This window comes from Schistocerca gregaria, chromosome 10, assembly GCF_023897955.1.
Source record: "Schistocerca gregaria isolate iqSchGreg1 chromosome 10, iqSchGreg1.2, whole genome shotgun sequence".
NCBI classification, from domain to species: domain Eukaryota; kingdom Metazoa; phylum Arthropoda; class Insecta; order Orthoptera; family Acrididae; genus Schistocerca; species Schistocerca gregaria.
Genome location: NC_064929.1, coordinates 87,134,316 through 87,159,974, shown reverse-complemented (window position 1 = coordinate 87,159,974; position 25,659 = coordinate 87,134,316). Strand labels below are relative to the sequence as shown.

The window sequence follows — 25,659 nt, the reverse complement described above, 5'->3', positions numbered from 1 at the left end:
GGGACAGATGTGAAAATTACCGAACTATCAGTTTAATAAGTCACAGCTGCAAAATACTAACACGAATTCTTTACAGACAAATGGAAAAACTAGTAGAAACCGACCTCGGCGAAGATCTGTTTGGATTCCGTAGAATACACGTGAGGTAATACTGACACTACGACTTATCGTAGAAGAAAGATTAAGGAAATGCAAACCTACGTTTTTAGTAAAATACAGGGAGCGAAAGGCTATTTACAATTTGTACAGAAACCAGAAGGCACTTATAAGAGACGAGGGACATGAAAGGGAAGCAGTGATGGGGAAGGGAGTTACACGGACATTATTCAATCTGTATATTGAGAAAGCAGTGAAGGAAACAAAAGAAAAATTCGGAGTAGGTATAAAAACCCATGGAGAAGAAATAAAAACTTTGAGGTTCGCCGATAACATTGTAATTCTGTCAGAGACAGCAAAGGACTTGGAAGAGCAGTTGAACGGAATGGACAGTGTCTTGAAAGGAGGATATAAGATGAACATCATCAAAAGCAAAACGAGGATAATGGAATGTAGTCGAATTAAGTCGGGTGATGCTGAGGGAATGAGATTAGGAAATGAGACACTGAAAGTAGTAAATGAGTTTTGCTATTTGGAGATCAAAATAACTGATGATGGTCGAAGTAGAGAGGATGTAAAATGTAGACTGGCAATGGCAAGGAAAGCGTTTCTGAAGAAGAGAAATTTGTTAACATTGAGTATAGTTTTAAGTGTCAGGAAGTCGTTTCTGAAAGTATTTGTATGTAGTGTAGCCATGTATGGAAGTGAAACATGGACGATAAATAGTTTGGACAAGAACAGAATAGAAGCTTTCAAAATGTGGTGCTACAGAAGAATGCTGAAAATTAGATCACATAAGTCATGAGGAGGCATTGAATAGAATTGGGGAGAAGAGGAGTTTGTGGCACAACTTGACAAGAAGAGGGGTCCGGTTGGTAGGGCATGTTCTGAGGCATCAAGGGATCACAATTTTAGTTCTGGAGGGCAGCGTGGAGGGTAAAAGTTGTAGAGGGAGACCAAGAGATGAATACACTAAGCAGATTCAGAAGGATGTAGGCTGCAGTAGGTACTGGGAGATGAAGAGGCTTGCACAGGATAGAGTAGCATGGAGAGCTGCATTAAACCAGTCTCAGGACTGAAGACCACAACAACAACAGACTCTCAAGTCAACATAAATGCAACCAGAAGACAATATGAACGGATGTACCCACTGACTATCTCAAATGAGAGCAATTACAGCTCTTGCAATTCGCTGGCTATTTTGTCTCGTAAAGCAATTGGAACAGGGCGGACCCGAAAAAACTTAGGCTATGCATTGTCTTTCAGGGTAATGTGTGCTACAAAGTTATTAGCTTCTCCAAGTCCATCAGAAAAGAATTCAGGAAATTCCTTAACCCTAGTATGCATACCCTGGGTCCAATAAACCCGCAGAGACATTTAACTTTTAATTGCTGTATGAAAGACTTAAACTTGTGGCCCAATTCATCAGGCATGCTCTCTTATAGTATTCAGCAATGCATTAAAGGTACCATTAGAAATGTGTGGCATTAGTTTTAAGTGTCACTTTGATTTTTCTCTTTATACCACACATTTACATAATCTGGGGCCAATGGCCCCTGCACTTAATGTTGTAATGTTATCAAATTAGATTGGGTTGTAATTGATTACATTTTGTTGGAATTCACAGACTGCATGATTGGTAAACCTAAACATTGTTGTCATTGAAGAAAATGTATTTTTACAACTCACAACTCTATTCAACAGTCAGATAGCATACTCGTAGATTGTGTAACAGCGCGAAATATTGTATTGGATTATTACGAGTGTGTAACGCAATATAGTAATGTTGTAGGAGTTTGCTGCACAGCAGTGTTGTTTGATATTCGATACGAACTCTGAGGAAAGGTAAGTGTCATTTGTAACACTAAACAATAAAATGAGGGGCAGTTACATTCCTATAGTCAACAGAAGAAGAGAGGAACGAGATTATTTCTTTACATTATTTTTTTCAGATAGAATGTCAGAATCTACATCTAAAAAAAAAAAAGAGCAGGAAAGAAGATGGCATACAAATATGCAGCCCAAATTTTGAAGCAGTTGTTAGTCAATGGGTAGCTGAAGATGACGATTTCCTTCCAGCTATAAATACTGCTTCAGATGAAAACCTTGTAGTAGTTCCTCAGGCAGCGGCATGCATTGCTTTGAGTGAAGAATGGGGTAGTGAATTGAATGGTGATGGTGATGACAGTGCCACAGTCGCGGGTAATAATGCCTCTGGACAAATAATCAGTGGAAATGGCACCATATATATTGCTCCAGTAGGTGCCTCCCAGTGCAAAACAAAATGCCTGCACACAATTTGGTGAAATTTATTCCAGTAACAGCAAGGGGGCATAATCTCTTAATTCCCCAAAGAGGCTTGGGATTTATTTAATCATCAAGCCATTGTGGATGAAATTGTGAGATGCAAAAAACTAAAAGCAAGTAGAGTTGGTGTACCAAGAAAAATAACCTGGAATGATGTAGCTAGAGACAAAATGTTTCCCTTCTGGGGAATTTTACTTCATATTGGAGCGGATAAGGGTTGGGATGTTCCAGTCAGGGAACATTTTGTGGGAAAGTTTTCCAATCCATTACGTAGAGCTACAATGTCTGAGGCAATAAGAAGATTAATTAGATTTGATGACAAACTGATAACCTTGCTACTACAGGGTGTTACAAAAAGAAACGGCCAAACTTTCAGGAAACATTCCTCACACACAAAGAAAGAAAATATGTTATGTGGACATGTGTCCGGAAACGCTTAATTTCCATGTTAGAGCTCATTTCATTACTTCTCTTCAAATCACATTAATCATGGAATGGAAACACAGCAACAGAACGTAGCAGCGTGACTTCAAACACTTTGTTACAGGAAATGTTCAAAATGTCCTCCGTTAGCGAGGATACATGCATCCACCCTCCGTCGCACGGAATCCCTGATCCCTGATGCGCTGATGCAGCCCTGGAGAATGGCGTATTGTATCACAGCTGTCCACAATACGAGCACGAAGAGTCTCTACATTTCGTACCGGGGTAGCATAGACGAGAGCTTTCAAATGCCCCATAAATGAAAGTCAAGAGGGTTGAGGTCAGGAGAGCGTGGAGGCCACGGTATTGGTCCGCGTCTACCAACCCATCGGTCACCGAATCTGTTGTTGAGAAGTGTTTGAACACTTCGACTGAAATGTGCAGGAGCTCCATCGTGCACGAACCAAATGTTGTGTCGTACTTGTAAAGGCACATGTTCTAGCAGCACAGGTAGAGTATCCCGTATGAAATCGTGTTAACGTGCTCCATCGAGCGTAGGTGGAAGAACGTGGGGCCCAATCGAGACATCACCAACAATGCCTGCACAAATGTTCACAGAAAATATGTGTCGATGACGTGATTGCACAATTGCATGCGGATTCTCGTCAGCCCACACATGTTGATTATGACAACTTACTATTTGATCACGTTGGAATGAAGCCTCGTCCGTAAACATAACATTTGCACTGAAATGAGGATTGACATATTGTCGGATGAATCATTCGCAGAAGTATACCCGTGGAGGCCAATTAGCTGCTGATAGTGTCTGTAGACAGTATGTAAACAACTGGTTCATTGTAGCACTCTTTATACAGTGACGTGGTCAACGTTACCTTGTACAGCAGCAACTTCTCTGACACTGACATTAGGGTTATCGTCAACTGCACGAAGAATTGCCTCGTCCATTGCAGGTGTCCTCGTCGTTCTAGGTCTTCCCCAGTCGCGAGTCATACGCTGGAATGTTTCGTGCTCCCTAAGACGCCGATCAAGTGCTTCGAACGTCTTTCTGTCGGGACACCTTCGTTCTGGAAATCTGTCTCAATACAAACGTACCGCGCCACGGCTATTGCCCTGTGCTAATCCGTACATCAAATGGGCATCTGCCAACTCCGCATTTGTAAACATTGCACTGACTGCAAAACCACGTTCGTGATGAACACTAACCTGTTGATGCTACGTACTGATGTGCTTGATGCTAGTACTGTAGAGCAATGAGTCGCATGTCAACACAAGCACCAAAGTCAACATTACCTTCCTTTAATTGGGCCAACTGGCGGAGAATCGAGGAAGCACAGTACATACTAACGAAACTAAAATGAGCTCTAACTTGGAAATTAAGCATTTCCGGACATATGTCCACATAACATCTTTGCTTTATTTGTGTGTGAGGAATGTTTCCTGAAAGTTTGGCTGTACCATTTTGTAACACCCTGTATATCCTATGTATGGAAAATATTTATAGGGCTGTGTAAGAAAATGATGATACCTAAAAGCAGTGGATGAACTGCTATTTCCATTTATAGTCCATTGTGGGTTTTTGCAGTGTATGCCAAACAAGCCTGGAAAGTATGGAATGAAAATATTCTGGATGTGCGAAGCTGAAACTGGTTATGCCACTGACGGCATTGTATATACGGGAAGAAAACCAGGTGAGCCACCTGAGAAAAATTTGGCCCTTACCACAATAAAGACCCTTGTAGGCTATATTGCTGGTACAACCAGAAATCTTACTGTAGATAGTTATTTTACAAGTGCACCATTGGCAGAACAGCTGTTGAGCAAAAACCTAACTGTTGTTGGAACAATGAGGATGAATAAAAGAGAAATTCCAAAAGAGATGAATCCAAATAGGAGCAGAGCAGTAAATTCAAGTCTATTTGCATTTACAAAAGAAATGGTGATGATTAGTTTTTCACCCAAGGAAAAACAAGTGTGCAATCATCCTAAGTACCATACATCATGATACATCTATAGCTGAACAACATTCAAATGGAAGCTTGAGATTGTGAAATTTTATAACCAAATGAAGGGTCGTGTGGATGTTAGGATCAACTAGCGCTTAATTATGCGTGCAAAGAGACAAACTAATCAGTGGCGAATGGCTCTCTTCTGCAACATAATGTATGTGTGCACCCTAAATGTCTTTATTCTTTACAAAACACAACCTTTCACATATTATGAGGGGGTTTTGCACGGGAGGAGACTTTTCGTCAAGAACCTTTCAGTAGAGATGATGCAACTGTTTATGATCAGAAAATCGTCTATTCCCTTTTTACAGAAATCCATATACTTGGATATAGAAAAGTTCATTACTATTCCTAAAACACAAAACAGCAGTGGTAACAACAACAGCACAGTGAGTCATGTCTTGCTTCAAAGGACAGAAAAGCGGACAGTGTGCTGTAAGTGCACAAAATGTGTGTCAGCACCATAGCAGTGTGGTGTGTAACCATTGTAAACATTAATGTCATGCATGTTTGCTTAATGTTTTGTTCATTGTGAATACATAACCCCAAATCTGAGAACAGTTTGTGATAATACTGGTGGCTTCTGTTTCAGTTTTTATAATATATTTAATGAAAATTATTCAGGATTAAAAATGTACTCATTTTAATTTAATAAAAGTGCTAAAAATAATCACAGCTGTCTCATATTGTGATAAACCTTAAAACAAAATATTTGTGCGTGTTAATATCCACAAAAATTCTTTTTTTTAATTTAAATTCTCGAATTAGACGTAATAGATTCATTGGACCCAGGGTATGTAAATGTGCAAAAAATATAGGTCATGCACACAACTGTTAAGCAACCTAACTCCACTGTCTTTTGAACTAAAAGCAGTCACTAAAAGTACATTGTCTCGGATGCTGAGGCCGCACAAGTCAAACGAATGTAAGCCAAAAATATTTCCACTGTCTTTTGATTGCAACACAGTAAATTTAACTGCCCAAGTGTGGGATTTGTAAGTGGCAGGCAAACTACACTGTCAAAGTACTGGTCTTTCCTGTCTGTAATGTGCAGTGAGGTACATGCTAGACTTTGACAGGTGTGGTGAGCCTAACTGCTCGTACGTGGCATGATTAAACGAGCTTACAAAAGCACGTGTGTCCAATTGAAAGTCAACACAACAGCCAACAATTTGCAGTGCTACAAATAGTTTGTCGATACGATGTCACATATTGCTGTCTACTGTATGGCAATTGCTTGCCACGCAAGCTGCATTAACCGACCAACCAATCTGACAAGTACCACCAGACAACATTCCACCCTTTTGGCACTTCGACGAAAAAGAGGAGGAATGGCTCAGGTATCTCACCCAGTTCCAGGCCTACTGTCAAGTTCATCAAATTCGAGATAATGTGAAATCTCATTATTCCCCGCCCATCGTGGGAACCCCAGTGTTTGGCTCAGTTAAAAAACCCTTCCCTACTTTGTCTCCCGACATACTCTCCTACAATGAAGTAATAGGTGCTTTACGTGCCGATGCAAACAGGTTGACATTGAATGTGAATAAAACAAATTATATGCAGTTTGGGAAAAGATGTCAAAATGTAAATCTCGATCTGGTGTGGGGTGACTAAGCCTTAGACAGAGTGACATCCACAAAATTGCTGGGGATTCACGTAGATGAAAACTTACATTTTAATGACCACGTAATAAAACTTGCACAGAAACTTAATACAGCCTGTTATGCCCTCAGAATTATTGCAAATGTTTGTACCTCAGAGGGTGCCAGAATGGCATATTTCGACTATTTTCAATCTCTTGCCACATACGGAATAATATTTTGGGGTTCCACAACAGGGTGCCTAAAACAAAATTTTTTTGTTGCAGATGAGGGCCATCCGAATAATAACTCAGTCATCCACAGACACACTGCAAACCCATATTCAAAACACTTAGAATACTTACTGTACCATCATTATACATATACAAATGTGTATTGTACGTCAGGACCCACGTTGCAGATTTTCAGACAAATGCCAACTTTCATAACTACAATACCTATAATAGTGCAGCACTCCATACTCAGCAAACAAAAAGAATGAATACACAAAGGCGTGTGAGCCATATCGGTGCAAAACTGTACAACGCACTGCCAGTCAACATCAGGCAGTTAGAAGATGATGACAAATTTAAAATGGAATTTAAAACATTTCTAGTAGAACACTGTTTTTATTCTGTAAATGACTATGTAGGTCAATAAATTTTTTCTAATGATATTTATAAAGGCAAAATGGAAAATACTCTATCTGTGCCTAATCATTCAATACATTTACATACTTATAGGACAGCTGTTGTGTGATGTAAATATATACTTAAGCAGTGTTGTGTATCTAAGGACTTGCCGTTTAGGGAGGACAAAACTAAAGCCTTATGAAAAATAGACTATTCATTTAAAATAACAAGCAGGGTGTATGTAGGCTATATTAACTTCATTGTATTATTTTGTTTTGTACTTTTTTACATATATATTGTTTGTGTCCCATTTCTTTGAAATGGCTTACATGTACCCCTGACAACATCCATACAATATTTATTGTCAACGGATGAATAAATTAAATAAATAAATAAATAGATGAGGGCACAACCTTAGCTGCATTACTGCTAGAACTTGTAGCCGGTTTTGAAAACACTGCAGTCACGTAATGTGCACAAGAGCTGTTGTTGCGAGAGCGAGCAGAATTGGCACTCTTCTGTCATTGCGAGCAAACTGCCTGGACACGGCTCGACTCTCCACACGATTAACGCGACGTGTTGCACAGTGGGCATTCTTGCCACTTATTGCGAGCAAAACAGCGAGGGCAACACTTCACTAGATTTACAGGCCTGGCTACTTGTTTACTAGGCTGTCTGTGCATCTGTGTGCATGCTCACTGTGGCTGCAGAGTGGGGCAGACATGGGCGGGAGGCGACTTGATCCGGGACCTGATCAAATTTATTTGCGGCTGTGGCGCCAGAATCGAATTATTCTAATATTTGGAACACTTGGTGGAGCAAAGGATCTGAGTACTTCTAATTCTGCTATCAGGGACATTGTAAGTGATCGCATCACGTATCGTATCACTATAAAAGTTGGCAAGACTACACTCGAATTTACATTTCCCAGTGATACCATATAAGTCGGTATACTACTGATGGTATGTCTGTTCCAGCTGTGTTTTAATGCGAAAGAACTGAAATCTGGCTGCTACGATCTGAATCTGCTGTTTGTAATACTGACTTAATGTACCTGCTGCTTCGTCGCAGGAGAGTGTGTCGGGAGACGACGTAGGGAAGAGTTTTTGAATTGAGCAAACCACGGGCGTAGCTATTCTAACAATAACAAATTACAGCAAAATATGAAAAGACAAATAGAGAAGCAATTAGCCAAGCCTCTGAAAAGAGAAATCGTTTATTTCTGCAGCTCCCCTCCTGTAATACATGCAACAAAAAGAACAAATGAGCAAAGAGAATCACTCTAACGACAGCTCCTCTGCGGCAATCTTGAACACGTGAAAAGCGAACAAAACTTGTCTCAGACTCACAAACACTTTTTGTGACTGTGTCCTCGTGTGATATTTTACGGTACCTGGCTGGGTGAGGGGCGGCTGGTATAATAGGTGGGAGGCTGGTTTCCTCTCACTACAACACAAAATGCACACACACGGTTAAAATACACTTTATTACAGAAATCAATTGAGTACTTAACTTTGACAATGCCCAGTCCAAAGTTCTGTGGTTAACAGAAATCGATTAACATGTACTAAGTCTCGAATCTTGTCAGTGTCTGTATCACAACTGTATACGGTGACATAACATTTCCTCACAGTTAGCTAAGGTGCGAGGTGACGACTGTCACTGTGGTAGACTAGAGCACAGTGTGACGTATCGATGTGCGATGCAAACCGAGTCCCGATGCGACGTGCTGTGGTACGGAAGATAGCGAGATTGACGGAAGATAGCGAGATTGAGAGAGTGAGAAAGGTCGGTCTGCAGTGGCGCAATATTTGCGAGTGCCGACTGGTGTGCTGTTGAAGGCGTATGCCAGCACACCCCCATCTTGTCTTTCTTGAAAATTTCAGTGAACTCCTATCTTTGAATTTTTTTTTCCCGGCTGATATTTCATTTGAACACTGCTCATCAAATGTAGGTGTGTTTTACTGTTTTGACAACCTTTACTGCATTTACTATGAAGTTTTGATTGTTTGACAGCCTAAAATACCTGAGCGCAACAAGATGAATAGATGAGCTAGGCACCCAACTTTAACAATGTGATGGAATTTATTCTTTACCATGTCTAGTACAGCTTGCATTTTTGTAGCATTGTCACCTATCACCACCAGAAACTTTTCTGGTCCATACTTCTCCAAAACATTTATGATGAGCTGAGCAAGGTGCTCAACATTGTGGCTGGTGCTTTTAGTCAGTACAAACTCAAAAGAAAAAAGTGATTCAGGCTTTGAAACTATGAAATTAGTAATAGATTAATTTTTGAGATTGCTTGAGCCATCACACTGCAGACGAAGATTTTTGCTTATTTATATGACCTTTCATTCCTGTGTACTGTGCATCTAAGTAGGTAGAGGATAGTAGATATCTTCTTGGAGGTAACTGGAAGCTAGGTCTGATTCTTTTGAAAAAAAAAAAAAAAAATTATCCAGAGTGTATGTTCTACCACGGACAAGGGATATCCACTGATGAATACGGATTTGATGAGGTTTTGACTCCGCATCTATAACACTAAAAAAATGTGTCAAGCTAAAACAAAAAAGCACGCAGTTAAAAATCATACAAGTTGCTAAAAATATTGCCTTTTCACCATCCCAAAAAAAAGAATTATATTAAAAAATTACAGCTGTCTGAAAATGAAGGTAAAAATACCTCAGGATCAACATTATTTGTGAGGATCTCAGATAAAAAATACATGATGGTTAGCTTGCAATATGAATTGAAAATTATTATACAGAGAGGTCCAAAAAAATGTAGCCACTGTTTAAAAGTCCATAACTGGCAAACTAATTGACAGAGTTGTCACATCTTTGGTAGTGTAATACTTTGTAGTTTGGCAATCACCACACTAGCGTTGCATTGCATAGTTTTGTTTTGCCAGGTGACAGTCGCCAGATAGTCAGTGTTTTGTTCTTAGTTGCACCTATTTACTCGAGTAAACATGGCTGGCGCAAGGCTTACATTCGATGAAGGAAGTCAGTTTTGAAGTGCTATTTTAAGTACGAAAACATTGATGAGGTTCAACGGCAATGGCGAAATGAGTATCAAACAGAGCCACCACCACGTTTAACGATTCATCACATTCGAGACAAATTTGAAGCCAAAGGCTGCATTAAAGATGTACACAAACAACAATCTGGACGACCTGTGACCGTAACAAGTCCAGCTAACTCGTGTTGTGTGTTACAACGATTCACTCTTTCACCACAGAAGCCTGTGAGACAGTGTGCTCTTGAAACTAGAGTGAGTCGTACAAGTGTTTGGCGAATTTTGAAGACAGCAAAGTGGAAATGCTACATCTCACGATTGCTACACGCAATGAACAAGGACGACCCAGATTGTAGAATGGAGCACTGCGAGTGGTTTACGAACATGGTGCGCAACAATAAAGAGTTTGCAGAGATGATTGTGTGGTATGGTGAAGCACAGTTCAAACTGAATGGTACAGTAAATCGCCACAATTGCATCTACTGGCCCACCGAAAATTCGAGCGTCCATGTAGACAAACCCATGAATTTTCCAGGATTAAATGTGTGGTGTGGGTTGTCTTACTAGGGGGCCATTCTTACTTTATTGGGCCATTCTTCTTCGACGGCACAGTTACCGGTGAGGTGTACTTTCAGAAGCTTCAGACATCCATTTTACCTGCCATCCGAGACTTGTATGGAGACGGAAGAGTTTACTTTCAACAAGATGGTGCCCTAGTCCACTACCAAAATCGTGTCGGGTCGTATCTCGATGGAAATGTACCAGGAAGATGGATAGGCCGTAGAGGTGCTTTGGAGTATCCGCCATGTTCCCCAGACCTAACTCCTCTGGACTTTTACCTTGGGGAACACTAAAGGATGTCATTTATCGACAAAAGCCACGCACATTGGATGACCTTCGAGAATCCGTCGTAGATTCATGTGCAAATATCCAACTTGACTAGTTGCAGTAAATAGTGCTGCAGTTTGGTGGCATCGTTTGTGTGTGGATGTTAGTGGTGACCATTTCGAACACCTACAGCGATATCTTTAAGTTGGAGTTCACTTTCACCAAAAATGAGACAACTCCATCAATTAGTTTGCAAGTTATGGACTTTAAAACAGTGTATACATTTTTTTGGACCCCTCTGTATACGCAAAATAAACTTCATGTTTTGTTGATTTTAAACTAAGAAAAGCCTTTGGATGTATGTGTTTGTTTGTGTTTTGCGACCACACCGCAAAACCGTGCAATTAGTAGACGAAAGGACGTGCCTCTCCAATTGGAACCGAAAACATTTGATCACAAGGTCATAGGTCAACCGATTCCTCCACAGGAAAACACTGGTGACGGCATGTGCGTCACATGACAGGAATATGTTGTCGACCCACTTAACTTGTACAGTTGGCGAATGGGTAAAAAGATTCTTCTACCTTGCCCGATTTAGGTTTTCTTGTGGATGTGATAATCACTCCCAAAAAAGTGATGAAAACATAAAGAGTTTGTCACATAAACTGAAAATAAAAAATTAAACTTTTCACTCGAGGGAAGACTTGAACCTAGGACCTCTCATTTCGTAGCTGCTCTCGCTAACCACGGGACCACGGCACTCCTTAACTCACACTGTCCTTGATGTTGCCTATGTTCACATGGACTACTCAGTTTGAATATTTTACTAATGTTTTTCATAGTTGCACACAACTTTTTCCTGTTTTCTCGATTGATCTGTGTTCAGTTTTTCAAGGCCTAGCCACTGTGCCAACTTATAATTAAATCTGAGGGGGTTGTGATGGGGAGGTTTCCTTGTGAGTTGTGCCCCAGAGTTTTGCCACACCACCTTGCTTCCACAAGGAAAAGTTCAAAGTCGCACCCTCGGCTGTTAACGTCACAGTGACCGTCTTGTGGGACTCTGAAGGGGTAATGGTGTTAGATGTCCTTCCTCATGGTGCAATGATCGGCTCTGAAGTCTCTTGTGCTACCTTCAGGAAATTGACAAAACAATTTCGGCATACCCGTCTGCACAAAAATGTGAACTAACTTTTCCTTCTCTGTGACTGTGCGAGGCCTCACGTAAGACCACGCACCTGAGAGGTGCTCACAAAACTTCATTGGATGTTCTTCTTCGTCCACTGTATGGCCCGTATGTAGTGGCTTCTGACTTCCACCTGTATCGCCCGATGTAGGACGCATTCTGTGGGGAGCAGTACTGGACGATGGGAAGATGATTGATGCGGCAAGACATTTGCTTTGATGTTGACCAGTAGTGTGGTACAGTGTCAGCATACGGACCCTCCCAATATTGTGGCATAAGGCCGTTGCATCGAATGGTGATTATGATGAAAAATAGGGTTTTGTAGCTGAAAGATTGGGGAATAACAAGGTGTGTCAGAATCTTGAACAAAACCGATCTGCTTTCAGGAAAAAAAAAATTGTATTCCTTATTGAACCCCCCCATGTATTATTGGTAAAGCACTGTGTGGTTTGGCCCTAGATTTTTACTCTTCCTGCAGTGTTGGATTTCTGGCGCTCACGTCCACAGCTCGTGGTTGAGGGGCTTGGGTTGCTGCCTCTGGATCACGGGGTCCCGAGTTCGATTCCCGGTTGGGATAGGGATTTTCTCCATGCGGGGACTGAATGCCTGTGTCGTCCTCATCATTTCGTAATCATTTGTTAAAGTGGCGAGATTGGACTGAGTAATGTTTGGGAATTTGTACGGGTGGTGGTACCGTGCAGTTGAGCGCCCCACAAACCAATCACCGTTGTCATTTCAGGTGCTCATTGCCTAAAATAATAGAAATTTTGTTCTAAAAAGAAAGCATATACCTCATCTCTGATCTAAAAATAAAGGTTATACTTTCCTTGAGATAACTGTCTGACCTCGGTACGTAAAAGAAGAGATGACCTTACACAGTATTTTGAAAAATGGTTATTTAATGACCATTTTTATGAAGTTAATGATTTTTATGACATCACTGGTTTTTTCCCAGTAAGTTCTTGCCTGTGGATCATGCAGTGACTACTAGTATAGTTTTTGTTGATATCATTAATAAGCTATTTCATTGTTGTTGTTGTTGTTGTTGTTGTTGTTGTTGTTGTAGAGGTGGTGGTCTTCAGTCTGAAGACTGGTTTGATGCAGCTCTCCACACTTCTCTATCCTGTGCAGGCATCTTCATATCCAAATAGCTATGCAGGCCACATCTTTCTGAATCTTCTTACTGTATTTATCTCTTGTTCTCCCTCTATGATTTTTGCGTCCTCCCCCCCCCCCCCCCCTCCCCCAACCCACATCACTCTAGTACTACACTGACAATCCCTGGATGTCTCAGAATGTGTCCTACCAACCAATCCCTTCTTCCAGTCAGATTGTGCCACAAATTTCATTTCTCACCAATCGTATTCAGTACCTCCTCATTAGTTACGTGATCCAGCCACCAAGCTTCAGCATTCTTCTGTAGCACCATATTTCAAAAGCTTCTATTCTTTTTTGTCTAAACTGTTCATCCTGTGTTTCAGTTTTACACAAGGTTACACTTGAGACATATGCCTGGAAAAAAGCTTTTATTGCGATTTCCAATCTTTGTTTCATATCCTCCCTACTTTCCCTACCATCAGTTTTCTTCTTCCCAAATAGCAAAACTCAACAAAACATGTCAGTGGTGACCTTGGCCTCATTGGTACTGCAGCATTGTGGTAACAGTCTGGATGATTGACTGATCTGGCCTTGCAACATTAACCAAAACGGCCTTGCTGTGCTGGTACTGCAAATTGCTGAAAGCAAGGGGAAGCTACAGCCGTAATTTTTCCCGAGGGCATGCAGCTTTACTGTATGGTTAAGTGATGATGGCGTCCTCTGGGTAAAACATTCCGGAGGTAAAATAGTCCCCCATTCGGATCTCCGGGCGGGGACTACTCGAGAGGATGCCGTTACCAGGAGAAAGAAAACTGCCGTTCTATGGATCGGAGCATGGAATGTCAGATCCCTTAATCAGGCGGGTAGGTTAGAAAATATAATAAGGGGAAATGGATAGGTTAAAGCTAGATATAGTGGGAATTAGTGAAGTTCAGTGGCAGGAGGAACAAGACTTCTGGTCATATGAATACAGGGTTATAAGTACAAAATCAGATAGAGGTAATGCAGGAGTAGGTTTAATAATGAATAAAAAAATAGGAGTGCGGGTAAGCTACCACAAACAGCATGGTGAACGCATTTCTGTGGCCAAGATAGACACGAAGCCCATGCCTACTACAGTAGTACAAGTTTATATGCCAACTAGCTCTGCAGATGATGAAGAAATTGACGAAATGTATGATGAGATAATAGAAATTATTCAGGTAGTGAAGGGAGACACAAATTTAATAGTCATGGGTGACTGGAATTCGAGAGTAGGAAAACGGAGAGAAGCAAATATAGTAGGTGAATATGGATTGGGGGTAAGAAATGAAACAGGAAGCCATCTGGTAGAATTTAGCCCAGAGAATAACTTAATCTTAGCTAACACTTGTTTTAAGAATCATAAAAGAAGGTTGTGTGCATGGAAGAAGCCTGGAGATACTGGAAGGTTTCAGATAGATTATATAATGGTAAGACAGAGATTTAGTAACGAGGTTTCAAATTGTAAGACATTTCCAGGGGCAGATGTGGACTCTGACCACAATCTATTGGTTATGAACTGTAGATTAAAATGGAAGAAACTGCAAAAAGGTGGGAATTTAAGGAGATGGGAGCTGGATAAACTGACTACACCAGAGGTTGTACAGTGTTTCAGGGAGAGCATAAGGGAACAATTGACAGGTATGGGTGAAAGAAATAGAGAAGAGGAGGAATGGGTAGCTCTGAGAGGGATGAAGTAGTGTAGGCAGCAGAGGATCAAATAGGTAAAAAGACGAGGGCTAGTAGAAATCCTTGGGTAATGGAAGAGATATTGAATTTAATTAATGAAAGGAGAAAATTAAAAAAAGGCTGTAAATGAAGCAGGCAGAAAGTAATACAAACGACTCACAAATGAGATTGTCAGAAAGTGCAAAATGGCTAAGCAGGGATGGCTAGAGGACAAATGTAAGGATGTAGAGGCATATATCACTGGGCGTGGGGTAGACACTTCCTACAGGAACATTAAAGAGACCTTTGGAGAAAAGAGAACCACTTGCATGAATATCAAGAGCTCAGATGGAAACCCAGTTCTAAGCAAAGAAGGGAAAGCAGAAAGGTGGAAGGAGTATTTAGAGGGTCTGTACAAGGGCAATGTTCTTGAGGACAATATTATGGTAATGGAAGAGGATGTAGATCAAGATGAAATGGGAAATACGACTCTGTGTGAAGAGTTTGACAGAGCACTGAAAGACCCAAGTCGAAACAAGGCCCTGGGAGTAGACAACATTCCATTAGAACTACTGATGGCCTTGGGAGAGCCAGTCCTGACAAAACTCTACCATCTGCTGAGCAATATGTATGAGACAGGCAAAATACCCTAAGACTTCAAGAAGAATAAAATAATTCCAATCCCAAAGAAAGCAGGTGTTGACAGACGTGAAAAACACCAAACTATCAGTTTAATAAGCCACGGCTGCAAAACACTTTATCACGAATTCTTTACAGACGATTGGAAAACCTGGTAGAAGCCGACCTCGGGAATATCAGTTTGGATTCAGTAGAAATATTGGAACACGTGAGGTAGTATGGACACTACGACTTATCTTAGAAGCTAGATTAAGGAAAGGCAAACCTACGTTTCTAGCATTTGTAGACTTGGAGAAAGCTTTTGACAATGTTGACTGGAATACTCTCTTTCAAATTCTGAAGGTGACAGGGGTAAAATACAGGGAGCGAAAAGCTATTTACAATTTGTACAGAAACCAGATGACAGTTGTAAGATTCGAGGAGCATGAAAGGAAAGCAGTGGTTGGGAAGGGAGTGAGTCATGGTTGTAGACTCTCCCCGATGTTATTCAATCTGTATATTGAGCAAGCAGTAAATGAAACAAAAGAAAGATTCAGAGTAGGTTATAACATTACCGTCTGTCACTGCTGTACCATAACCTTAAAGCAGGTTGTGAAATAAAACAATCTTATTAAAGCAATTATGGTAAAACGCAACTGACCAGTGTTACTCTCTGAGAAGAATTTTGTAGTGTTGACCGTGTTGTACCTAACGGAGGTGGCTTATCGGAAGTGAAAGTCAGAATTACGGAAATATTTGAACAGTAACAAACAAAATTTTGCCTATCTGTACTGTTTAACGGCTAAAGAAAACGGTCGCCAGCCTAACTAGGCAAGAGAATGATTAACATTCTCGTTCAAGAAAATAGTTATTAGTAACTTTAATGGATAAACACAACCTATGCTTTGTCACATGTGAGTGCAGTGAACTCTTGACACATACGTATGTTTTAAGATTGAAACTAACAACTGGAGCAGCACAAACTATTTGCAAAATTGTAACAGATACCGGAACACACTATTACTTTACACCAACTGAATGGTCTTTATAACGTTTTTATTACTATTCACTGCAGAATCATTAATTGGATATAGGTTAAGTCTCTCTCAGTTAAATACTTTACTATTTAAATTGAAAGTTAATTGGAATCCAACAACAGGTTGCTTCTCACTGTCATTTCAATAAAGAAATTATGGTTTTCATAATTAATGGTCTTTCCGTTACTTGTTACCGAGCATTAACACAATAAACAAACTGTGGTCCTGGTATACTATTCATATGCATTTCTAATACACAAGAGAGACAAACACTTAGCAAACATGAGTATATAACATTTTATACTGCAGTTTTCCACTCTTACTACATTGAGAGACAAAATTAACATATATGTAAGATACTGACTCACTTTCTGTGATTTACAACAGGCAGTAATGAGATCATTTACGAAACAAAACTTTATAAGCCTCAGTCTTACGAACTCTTAATTTGAAGTTGCAACAATACATTAATAAGCAGTTTTATTAGGAAAATTACTTTCATTAACTTTCTTTTTTTTTTTTTTTTTTTTTGTTCAAGAGGCATTAATTAGCAAAAACACTGGTCTTTAATGTTCTTTCAGTAGGGACACTCGGAAATCACTTTAGTTCAAACGGAGAGGAACCTGAGAGGTGTTATGATAAGGAGAAAAATCAAGGTAGGTACATAAACTCAGTTATAAATTACCTTATATTTGAGCACACTAACACATCCATTTAGCTGATCCTTCACTGTACATTGCTATAGTGCTCCATTACAGTGATTGCGCAATGTGGTGGCGATTGCATGTCAGTAGGTGGAATTACAGGTAGAATTGCTGGACTCAGTCATTTCTTGGTGGCGATGATAGATACAAATTCCGGAATAGTTCCAGCTATTTATCCATCCATCCGAGGCATTGGAAAGTGGCAGAAAAAAACCTCTCTCGGAACCAGCACAATATTCAACTATTACATGATAGTGCACAATTTGGTAGCTCGTCCCCGACTGGTGGCTCGTCCCCGACTGACTCTTAGTCCCACCTTTTCTACCTAGGCCAACCACAATTTGCGCGTGCTACACAGTTCCGTTCCTGAGGGGAACCACTACTCCTTTTACATACAAACTAACTAAGAACCTTAAGTGAGGATCAGCAGTTTACATAACAGCAAACAAATACAATCAATAAAACAGAATATTTGCACAAATTGACATTTCTACCAAAAATTATTCACACAAAATTACAATTATAACCAGTAAGTTTTGTTCCCTCCAAATGGGACAAAGAATTTAAATGACAGATACACTACATGACATATAATCAAATCATGACATCAAATTAAACAAAGAAAAGAGTATACAATTTTGTGACATCTATTCAATCAAACATATTTACAGGAGCTCAACGATGTACTATTAAATGAAACAAAAGCCAAAATAAATCATTGGAGTATTAGAGCTATGGTGTTAAAAGGTATTAAAATCAATGGAGAAGAAATAAAAACTTTGAGGTTCACCAGTGTCATTGAAATTCTGTCAGAGACAGCAAAGGACCTGGAAGAGCAGCTGAACGGAATGGGCAGTGTCTTGAAAGGAGGATATAAGATGAATGTCAAGAAAAGCAAATCGAGGATAATAGAATGTAGTTGAATTAAATCGGGTGATGCTGTGGGAATTAGATTAGGAAATGAGACACTTAAAGTAGTAAAGGAGTTTTGATATTTGGGGAGCAAAATAACTGATGATGGTCGAAGTAGATAGGATATAAAATGTAGACTGGCAATGGCAAGGAAAGCGTTTCTGAAGAAGAGAAATTTGTTAACATCAAGTATAGATTTAAGTGTGAGGAAGTCGTTTCTGAAAGTATTTGTATGGAGTGTGGCCATGTAGGGAAGTGAAACGTGGACGATAAATAGTTTAGATAAGAAGAGAATAGAAGCTTTCGAAATGTGGTGCTACAGAAGAATGCTGAAGATTAGATGGGTAGATTGGCACAACTTTTATAGGGGAAGGATCGCTTGGTAGGATATGTTCTGAGGCATCAAGGGATCACCAATTTATTATTGGCGGGCAGTGCGGAGTGTAATAATCGTAGAGGGAGACCAAGTGATGAATACACTTAACAGATTCAGAAGGATGTAGGATGCTGTAGGTACTGGGAGATGAAGAAACTTGCACAGGATAGAGTAGCATGGCCAGTTGCATCAAACTAGTCTCTGGACTGAAGACTACATCAACAACAACAACAACAAAAGTGGTTATCAGAAATACCCTGGAAACCTCATAAGGGTGTTGCAGGGTAGGTTGTGCTGAGAAATAATTCTTAAGGAAAAAATTCAGCAGAGTGATCATTCTTGAGTTAATTAGCACTGGTGTGCACAACAACCACCACCACCAGAACAACAAGATCTTAAATTTTATTAATTGATTATGGGTCTACCTCTAGCTTCATAAAATTAAATAGGTAAAAATCTATTACTCAGATAATTCAGTTTCTATATTTAGTTAACATTTAATGACTGCAAAATTATTTCACTAGTTACATGAGTTGATGTAAAATCATTTCTGCAGATATGTTCATTAATTATCTTCCAGTCCTTTTTTTTTTTTGATAAATTCTTAAACTTTCAAACACATCTTGTGAATCAAATTTATTATATTCTTCAAAAACAATCAATTATTGACAAAATAATATAACTGGATAGAAAAAAAATCTACTCACCAAGCGTCGGCAGAACACACACGTAAAAGACGGTTGTAATTGGCAAGCTTCTGGAGGCAGTGGCTCCGTCTTCAGGCAGAAGGGTTGAAGGGGACTCTCCAGTCCTTTTCCTTCACCCCTGTTCCTTCCGCTTCAATGCTTCTGCCTGATGGAGAAGCCACTGTCTCCAGAAGCTTACCAATTACAACCGTCTTTTACACGTGTGTTATGCCGCCGCTTGGCTACTAGATTTTTTATCTATCCAGTTATATTCTTACATTCTTCACAACTAATCACACACAATGAACATAAACTTTTTGACATAATAAAATCTATTACTTTTAACTTTACAGTTTGGCAGTATCTCAAAACATTCCAACCAATCACTACATTTACTGTTCCTTGACTAATGTACAGTAATTATCAGCAACACAGACAATTTGAGCGGCATCTTGTCCTGTGGGCTGGCTTTGAGGTGGCACAAATCAGAACCGTAACAGAGGAAGTGTACCACACTTGTTTCCTCTGTTCTACCTTGGTGACCCCAACAAACGAAATAAACCAAACCATGGAAAATCTGGGATGAAATGTAACAAAACCAGAGAAGGAAAGTTGCTATTCACCATATAGTGGAGATGCCGAGTCGCGATAGGCACAACAAAAGATTCACTCAATTTTAGCTTTCGGCCATAAAGGCCTTTGTCAGCAGTAGACATACATCCACACACGCACAAACACACTCGTGGAAACACAACTTGCACACACGTCTGCAGTCTCAGAGAACTGAAACCACACTACGAGCAGCAGCACCGGTGCATGACGGGGATGGCGACTGGGTGGGGGTAATGAGGAGGCTGTGGCAGGGAAGGGGAGGGGGAGGGGTAGTGTGATGGGAGTGGCGGACAGTCAAGTGTTGCAGTTTAGACGGAGGGCAGGAGAGAAGCTGCAGAGGGGGTCGGGGTAAGTAGCGGAAAGGAGAGAAGTAAAAATAAAAATAAATTAAAAGACTGGGTGTTGCGGTGAAATGATGGCTGTGTAGTGCTGGAATGGGAACAGGGATGGGGCTGGATGTGTGAGGACAGTGACTAACGGAGGTTGAGGCCAGGGGGGTTATGGGAACATAGGACATATTGCAGGGAAAGTCCCCACCTGCGCAATTCGGAAAAGCTGGTGTCGGTGGGAAGGATCCATACGGTACAGGCTGTGAAGCAGTCACTGAGATGAGGGGTATCATGTTTGGCAGCGCGTTCAGCAACAGGGTGGTCCATTCATTTCTCGGCACAGCTTGTCGGTGGTCATTCGTGCGGAAAGACAGCTTGTCGGTTGTCCTGCCTACATAGAATGCATCACAGTGGTTGCAACTTAGCTTGTAAATCACATGACTGGTTTTACAGGAGGCGCTGCCTTTGATAGGATATGTGATGTTAATGACTGGACTGGAGTAGGTGGTGGTAGGAGGATGTATGGGACAGGTCTTGCATCTAGATCTATTACAGGGGTATGAGCCATGCTGTAAGGGATTGGGGAGCAGGTGTTGTGTAAGGATGGACGCGTATATTGTGTAGATTCGGTGGACGGCGGAATACCACAGTAGGAGGGGTGGGAAGGGGTAGTGGGTAGGACATTTATCATATCAGGGCACAACGAGAGGTAATCAAAACCCTTGCGGAGAATGCAATTCGGTTGCTCCAGTCCCGAATGGTACTGAGTTACAAGGAGAATGCTCCTCTGTGGCCGGACTGTGGGAGGTCGTGGGAGACTGGAAAAATAAGGCATGGGAGATTTGTTTTGATGCAAGGAAGGGAGGATAATTACGGTCAGTGAAGGCTTCAGTGAGACCTTCGGTATAATTTGAGAGAGACTGCTCGTCACTGCTGAGGTGACAACCACGGGTGGCTAGGCTGTACGGAAGGGACTTCTTGGTATGGAATGTGTGGCAGCTGTCGAACTGGAGGTGTTGCTGGTGGTTAGCCACCGAACTTACACAATATACTCGTCCATCCTTACACAACCCACAATCCCTTACCTCATGGCTCATACCCCTATAGTAGACGTAGATGCAAGACCTGTCCCACACATCCTCCTACCACCACCTACTCCAGTCCGGTCATTAACATCACATATCCTATCAAAGGCAGGGCCTCCTGTGAAACCAGTCATGTGATTTACAAGCTAAGCTGCAACCACTGTTCTGCAGTCTATGTAAGCATGACAACCAACAAGCTGTCTGTCCGTATGAACGACCACTGACAAAGTGTGGCCAAAAAACAAGTGGACCACCCTGTTGCTGAACATGCTGCCAAACATGATATCCCTCATCTCAGTGACTGCTTCACAGCCTGTGCCATATGGATACTTCCACCAACACCAGCTTTTTTGAATTGTGCAGGGGGGAGGGGGGGGTGGACTTTCCCTGCAATACGTCCTACGTTCCCGTAACCCTCCTGGCCCCAACCTCCGTTAGTCACTGTCCTCACACATCTGGCCCCCTCCCTGTTTCCATTCCAGCACTACACAACCATCATTTCACCACCACACCCAGTGTTTTAATTTTGTTTCATTTCTCTCCTTTCCGCTACTTACCCCCTTGCACAGAAAAGTTTGACATTGTGCGATACATATTTAAAATACTGTAGTAGTAATTCTCATAATAATCGGTTTGAGTAAATTAGTGCTAGTTGTAACCTGTTAGTATTCTTAGGGAGCTGGCAGAGTTTGCTTCATCATGTTACTTGTTTAAAAGTGCTAAAGGCTGCCCTCAGTGGGATTTATGAAGCACAGTGTTTGAATTAATTAATGAATTAATTACTACCAGAGAGCAGCAGTGGGTACATCTTTTTCATTGAAGTGTTTTACTCGGTACAGCTATGTCAATTTTGACTTATTTTCAGTAGCTCACAGACTGAATCTCAGTCTAAGACTGCCACAATATATAGCGAGCGTCACAGTAGGTGCGAGGCTTCTTCTGTGACCTATTCAAAATGAGTGATTAGTCAATACCCACGTAGCCACACAAAAGTTTTAGACAAGATTTTGATAGTAATTAACTTCGAGCTAAAATAGACGGATTCTGGAGGTTGGTCGTAGCAGCACTTCCGGCATTCTGATGACCGACAGAACTGGGCTTCTGCAGTGTAGTAAATTTTGAGAATACTGTTGGGACAAATGTTCTCTGGTACTGCTTTTTGTATGTTCACAAATAAAAATTATTTATTGATGTACTGTTGAAGAGCCTCATTTGATATAAATTGTGCGTCTCACAGTTTTAACTTCTGAATGGTTAAGATATACTTCTCAGTTCTGTGTGATCTAATCTACAATATTATACAATACAATTAATGAGGTCTCGCATTTGTGCAACTGTTTCACGTGTCAGAAGAGAGCCAGCCGAAAGTGATCCCTACCATTGTAGCAGTGAACAAAAAATCTCGCAGATGTCTCCTGTGACTGTTACCTGTATTTCTGGTGGAATTAAAGATCCTTGTTTGTTTTTTACAGGTGCTAAAGAAGAAAGCCTTGAAGAAATTTCTTCAAAATTGATCCAAAGTATTTTGCAGGCGAAAGCTGATCTACAGAGCCAGTACGAACAAGTGAGTATTTCATTGTACTTTTTCTTCCCTAGAAATAATTGTTATGTGGTCTGAACTGTTGAAAATATTTGTGAAAATGAATTACATCATTATACGGTTCCTGAAAATCCCACTGTTTCTTTCATTTTCATTTGTGCCGGGAAAGAAGATATATTGAGTACTGGTGCTGTAATTCGAATTATTTTACTTTCGCTTATTGCGATAAATTTGACTAAAGAGGTGCATAATGAAATTTTCACTCTGCAGCAGAGTGTGTGCCGATTTTGAAACTTCCTGGCAGATTAAAACTGTGTGCCGGACCGAGACTCGAACTTGGGACCTTTGCTTTTCATGAGCAAGTGCTCTACCGAAGGTCCCGAGTTCGAGTCTCAGTCCGGCACACAGTTTAATCTGCCAGGAAGTTTCAGAAAGGAGCATGTTATCGTATGACAAAATTGAAAATGAACATCATGAAAGCAACAGAATTAGTTTAAAATTCGTTGCCTGACAAAAAAAGTGAAACACCTACAAAGAGAGGAGGAAACGTCACAGGTCGACTGGGTACTCCGTGTCGTTTTGTGGATTGCATTACCGGAGGAAATTTACAAAGATTGTGGCACTGTGAACCCAATAATCAGTCATAATCTTTAAATACTTACCATATCAACCAGTTCAAGTAAATTAGCACTAGTCGTAATCTGCAACCAGTACGCTTTAAAGGCAGCTGGCGGAGTTTGACTCTGTACGTTAATGTACAGCTTGTCTCATTCGAAAGCCCCACAGGCATTCACTGATTCGATCGGGAACGTTTTCATAAAGCTGTTGTATCCTTGTTTTGCAAATCAAACTGCCTTTTTCTGCTGCTAGTTATTTTATTTATCCCATTTGCGTTACGCCTTGTCCTGTTTTAAGCAATCATCAGTGGGATCTATAACGATAAAGTTTTGTTAGTTATAGATTATTAAACAGTTCACTTCGCGATTTTTTGTAAAAATGAAGTTACTTAAGATTTGCCGATCTGCGTTTTTTCACATCTGGTCCGGAGGTTGCACTAGCACTTTTATCACTGTTCTATTTTGACATCTCTGTGTTTTTGCCATCCACACGCTGTTCACCATGTTTCTTACTATTTTTTGTGGTGGATTATCGTTCTTCTGTCACTCGATACAACTATTTCGTCATACACTTCTTTTCACAGTGTAAATATTGCGACTCCATTACGTGTTTCATCATCTTTGGTATGTTTACATATTTGTTGCCAACCTAACGAAGTATATGTTCATTGCTAACCTCTATTTATGATGTTTATACCATGTGTGTGTGTGTGTGTGTGTGTGTGTGTGTGTGTGTGTGTGTGTGTGTGTTGTGTTGTGTTGTGTTGTGTTGTGTTGTGTGTGTGTGTGTGTGTGTGTGTGTGTGTGTGTGTGTGAGAGAGAGAGAGAGAGAGAGAGAGAGAGAGAGAGAGAGAGATAAGCAACTGGAAAGTTTTTGCAGGTTAGCCAACTTACGGAACAAAAAAGTCATAAAAATGAAACAAAAGAGAGGAAAACTTCATTTTTAAACAGAGCTGAGTTGGTGTCTCGAGGATGTCATGGTGCGTGCAGCTATTTTTAAATTCCTCTTATTTTGGTGTTTTTTGTGGTCCATTTTCCTGGAAGCAAACTTTTTCTCATGCAGAAAACTACAGAGAACTTTTTTAAGACAAAAATTAAAAAATCAATTTTTTGACAGTTATTAGTGTAGAAGTCTTCTTAATGTGTGGCAGAGTGCAAACGTGTCCAAACACACCTAACGTCGGGCCTCCCCAGCCGACAACCCGTGCAATCACCAATGTTAACACCGCCACCTCGGCAACTGGGACTGAAATGCGCACCTGATGCCGGTGCATCTTTGACGAGGTAACGCACCATGTCGGGAGGCCAGGAGTGTGACGGAGTGGTTTGACGGACCACGGTGGCAAGTTGTGCTTGGATAGCTCAGTTGGTAGAGCACTTGCCTGTGAAAGGCAAAGGTCCCGAGTTTGAGTCTCCATCTGGCGCACAGTTTAAATATGCCAGGAAGTTGTAAGTATTAACATTTACAGAAACTTCCTGGCACATTAAAACTGTGTGCCGGACCGTGACGCAAACTCGGGACCTTTTCCTTTCACAGGTAAGTGCTCTACCGACTGAGCTACCCAAACACGACTCGCGCCCCGTCCTCACAGCTTTACTTCTTCCAGTACCTCGTCTCCTACCTTCCAAACTTTACAGACGCTCTCCTTCGAACCTTGCCCGCGAAAGGCAAAGGTCCCGAGTTCGAGTCTCGGTCCGGCACACAGTTTTAATCTGTCAGGAAATTTCATATCAGCGCACACTCCGCGGTAGAATGAAAGCTTCATTATCGAAACATTTACAGAGTTCATTTATAATAAACATGTTGTATTTCATTTGCACGATAAAGAGCATAGGAAAGCATGACTGTCTGTCTGATATTGTACCTCTGAGGTTTTCTCAGTATGATTGACTAATGGTGTACCACTAGGTGTTCAGCTAAGTTGTCGATGTATAAAATAGCTGCCATTTCCTCGCGGTTGCGAGCTCTGGGTCGAAAGATTGTGTCCGTACTCGAAAGATGTGCCACCAGAGAAAAAGACTATGTCGCATTGTCACGATACCTTTTAATGTCTAACGAAGCAAAGGAAAATTTGTATGCCCAATTATGTCTAATTATATTTATCATAAATACAGTAAACTGTCACCGCAGTTAAAAATGCCGTATTCTTATAAAAACTATCTATCTCTCTCTGAATCCCACTCCAGCTACTGCCGGGTCTGGGTGCTGACGAGTCCTCTCCACTTGGCTCGGTTCTCCCACCACTTTTCTTCCTCCAC

The 25,659-nt window shown here is 40.9% G+C and overlaps 1 protein-coding gene across 6 annotated transcripts in view; it reads left to right on the top strand.

The window, feature by feature from the left end:
- Positions 1 to 25,659, top strand: part of LOC126293707 (protein spindle-F) — a 127,264-nt gene that overhangs the window by 45,000 nt on the left and 56,605 nt on the right. For all 6 annotated transcript variants that reach the window (XM_049987019.1, XM_049987020.1, XM_049987018.1 and 3 more), the window contains exon 4: positions 22,716 to 22,807. In XM_049987019.1, coding sequence (XP_049842976.1) covers positions 22,716 to 22,807 — 92 coding nt within the window. The remainder of the gene's footprint in view (positions 1 to 22,715; positions 22,808 to 25,659) is intronic.